Source organism: Diadema antillarum, unplaced genomic scaffold (assembly GCF_040938485.1).
Source record: "Diadema antillarum isolate AM-2024a unplaced genomic scaffold, OU_Dant_1.0 seq00000003_RagTag, whole genome shotgun sequence".
Taxonomy (NCBI): domain Eukaryota; kingdom Metazoa; phylum Echinodermata; class Echinoidea; order Diadematoida; family Diadematidae; genus Diadema; species Diadema antillarum.
Genome location: NW_027271125.1, coordinates 366,623 through 370,407, shown reverse-complemented (window position 1 = coordinate 370,407; position 3,785 = coordinate 366,623). Strand labels below are relative to the sequence as shown.

Genomic DNA, 3,785 nt, shown 5'->3' with positions numbered 1-3,785 from the left:
GTGGACTTTTTTACGAAGTTCTATCCGACTCCCATCTTTTGCCCACATAGCAGATGAAACGAACAAGTATGCGCAACAATTCTTCGATTGCCCAGCGCCCCTCCCAGAGGCTTCTCGATTCGGCGTATGGCTGGACACCGATGAGGAGGAGATACGCGCTTTCACCGCACTTCAAATAGCGATGGGACTGGTGTCAAAGCCATCTGTGCCTCAGTACTGGGAAACGAACTCCGACATCTTAGTGACTCCTGGGTTTGCCGACGTCATTTCCAGGAATCGATTTCAGCTATTGAACACCTTCCTTCATTTCAATGACAACGAGAAGCTCGTGCCCCGTGGACAGCCCGGTTTCGACCCCCTTCACAAGACGCGCCCCCCTCATCGATATGTCCCAGCCGACGTACCTTGAGCATTTCCTTCCCGGGGGATACCTGTCAATCGACGAGAGCTTGGCGCCGTTCAAAGGAAGAATCTCCTACAGACAGTACATCCCAAACAAACCACGGAAATGGGGGATAAAATTCTGGATGCTCTGTGACGCCCAAACGGGATTTTGTCTGCGGTGGCGGCAGTATGTCGGAGCCGAGGGACAAGACAATGGGGACAGCGCCACTGAAGCCCTGGTGAAACAGCTGACGGAGCCATTCTACAACACGGATCGCGTGATCGTGATGGACAACTATTATAGTTCCGTAAAGCTCTACGGGGATCTGTCACGGAACGGACTTGGAGCCTGTGGAACGGTGAGGAGCAACCGACGAGGACTTCCAGAAGAGATCCGACGTGGTGGTCTGCACCTTGCGAAAGGTGACGATCCCGTGTTTTTCGCCAAAGGGAGGGAGATGTCAGCAGTGACTTGGCATGACGTGAAACTCGTGAACGTGCTGTCGACCGTCAGCAGCAACGATCTCAAACAGAAGCAGATACGGAGTAAGAACGCCGAAGGAGGTCGCCGTACGATTCAGAAGCCAGCAACTGTTGACGTGTACAACAGGTTCATGAACGGCGTGGACAAAATGGATCAACGCATGTCCTACTACCGCTACCCTCATAAGAAAATCAAGGGATACCGCGTAACCTACCACTTCACCATGGAAGTAGCTCTCGTGAACGCTTACATCGCATTTCGCATGGCTGGCCACAAGATGTCCACGCGCGACTTCAGATGTCGGGTGATTGAGGGTCTGCTGAACGGCTACAGAGCATCTCGCTATCGTCGGACACCGTCACCTCCCATCGCCGACAACGAGGCAAGACTGACTGAGCGCCACTTCCCAGCAGAGTTCGAAGATCGACAACATCGTCCTGACTGCTACGTGTGTTCGGACCGCAGGAGGGGAAGGCGAAGACAGACGAGGACATACTGCCGACAATGTGGACTTGCTATGTGTTGCATCCCGTGTTTCGAGATCTACCACACCAGAAAAGATTTCCGATCATAGGTCACAAACACTGAGTCTTCTGATGACATGAACTCTAAACAATGTCATGAACTTGTCGTGTATAGGCCTGTCTACCGTTGCTTATAGAATATGCATGTTCAAATTACAGCTCACAGATGGCAAGCATTTCCAGGTGCATGATTCATTGTAATTACATGGACATTATTGGTTTTACGATCCAAGACTGAGATGTATTGAAGTATAATCGCGATATCTGTCTGAACTTCACCCCAAAAGAAACGTTCCGTGTACTCTCACTTGTACTCATTTGCATGTACACAAAACCAGGTGGTTATTGTCTGTCAAATCGATCCCAGTTACCAATGATTATGTCATTAGCCAGGGTAACGTGAAATCTTTAGACATGAATTTCTCTGCCAAGTTATCTCTCATATTACATTGCCTATTTACAGTGTACACACAATGTATGTACATTTCAATAATGGTGATATTCCCGTAATTGTAAGGATTGGTTATTTATTATCCGTAAGTCTTCGAAATAGTAATTAATAGCATTAAAAAAATCAAATACTGTACAAAGAGATAAACGTTCATATTGATGATATGGTTATACACAAAATATCAATGACAATGTGATAATTTATTGAGATGTAGCTCACAAGTTCTTGTATTATCAGAAAAGGTTGATATTATGGGTCAAATCGATCCCCATGAGTAACCAGTGATATGCCAGTGATTGTGCCACTAGCACTAGTTTATTATCAACTTGTACTAGTAATTTATTTTGTATACATACATATGTCCGACAAATTATGGAATTATGGATTTGTGTAGTGCTCATTACACTTACAATGTATACTTGTCAGTGGCAATTCTGAATCTCGATGGTATATTGTGTTTATGAATTCAATGGTGTATCTTATCAAACTTTAGATTATGTGGGGTTATTTATGTCATTGTGTAATTATTCCTTGGCTCTTCAACAATAAGTAGCCGCTGTCATGATTTTACAGCGAGTTCCACGATCGCATTTGAATAAGTAATTGTCATATCACCACATATTACATGCATGTAAGTTGTCAATGTAAGAGCAGTGAATTCTTTTCCGGATATCACTAGTCATCGTGTGAATGAGGAATTGAAAATAAAGCATTATTCACAGTGACGAGTGAAAGAGATAAACTATACTCATCTGTTTCTTATTTGTAATTTAATCAGCGTTGCTGAGTGTGTAATGTCAGATCAAAGCTGATCAATTATAGTGAGATTGCAAAACTGAAGTGTATGTAACTACTGAAGGATACTAGTAGTATCTAGAGATATTGACGAGAGAAGGTGCAATGTATATTCAGTAACAGGTTGTATATGTGGAGTGAGATCAGTTTGAAGAGAGAATACTATTGCCAGAAAGACAGAGAGAGAGAGAGAGAGAGAGAGAGAAAGTGACGAATGGAAATGGAACTCGACGTTCCAAAAATAGTTATCTATGACATACAGTATAACGATAATAATAATAATAATAAACATGTGTGCATATAATATATATATACATATATATATATATGTATATATACATACATATATATATAAATATATAAGTATATTATATGCGTATATTTCTTACTCTCTCTCTCTCTCTCTCTATATATATATATATATATATATATATATATTTGTATACATACATAGATCGAGGTCGTCAGTTTCTTCTTCGCCTAAAAACACAAAATCAAATAAACAACCGACAAACAAGACTCAAAAGCACACATACAAACAAAGCAAGAGTATGATTATTAGCACACTTAGTTGCATGTAAGGTTGGAAAAGTATAATAAGCGAAGCTGAAAACATGCACAACAAAGGAATTCATCAAATCATACACTCCATGCAAACGTACTGTACAACAACGTCAACATGTAAGCTAACAGTTTTTATATCCGCATCAAATCATACGAGACGCAAGGTACGAAGAAACAATGCACGAAGCCTTGTACAGCAATTCCTCTTTAGAGTATATAGTTCTCCCCCCCCCAAAAAAAAAAAGAGAGAGAGAGAGAGAAAAAAAAGAAGAAATGAAATTCGCCAATAGGGTATTAGTAACAACAAGAGTTTGAGAGACAAAGCGATTCTGTCAGAAAGAGAGAGAGAGAGAGAGAAGGGACAGATGGATATTGAGGTTAACGTTACAACAATAATTTGAAGTTATTCATATATCATAGAGAGATATAATAATTTTACCTCGACTTCTTCACTTATTTTGTGAAGTAAAGATTTGAGTTAACGACATTCTTGTATGACCAAATTGCACCAATTATTGAATATTGAAAAAGGCTGCGTCTTGATCGTTTGTATGGATAGTACCCCCCCCCCCAAAAAAAAAAA

At 41.1% G+C, this 3,785-nt stretch overlaps 1 protein-coding gene across 1 annotated transcript; it reads left to right on the top strand.

The window, feature by feature from the left end:
- The first annotated feature begins 527 nt into the window (after positions 1 to 527).
- LOC139724911 (piggyBac transposable element-derived protein 4-like) lies at positions 528 to 1,442 on the top strand. The gene has a single exon (XM_071636034.1). The coding sequence runs from the start codon at positions 528 to 530 to the stop codon at positions 1,440 to 1,442; it is 915 nt and encodes a 304-aa protein (XP_071492135.1).
- The last annotated feature ends 2,343 nt before the right edge of the window (positions 1,443 to 3,785 follow it).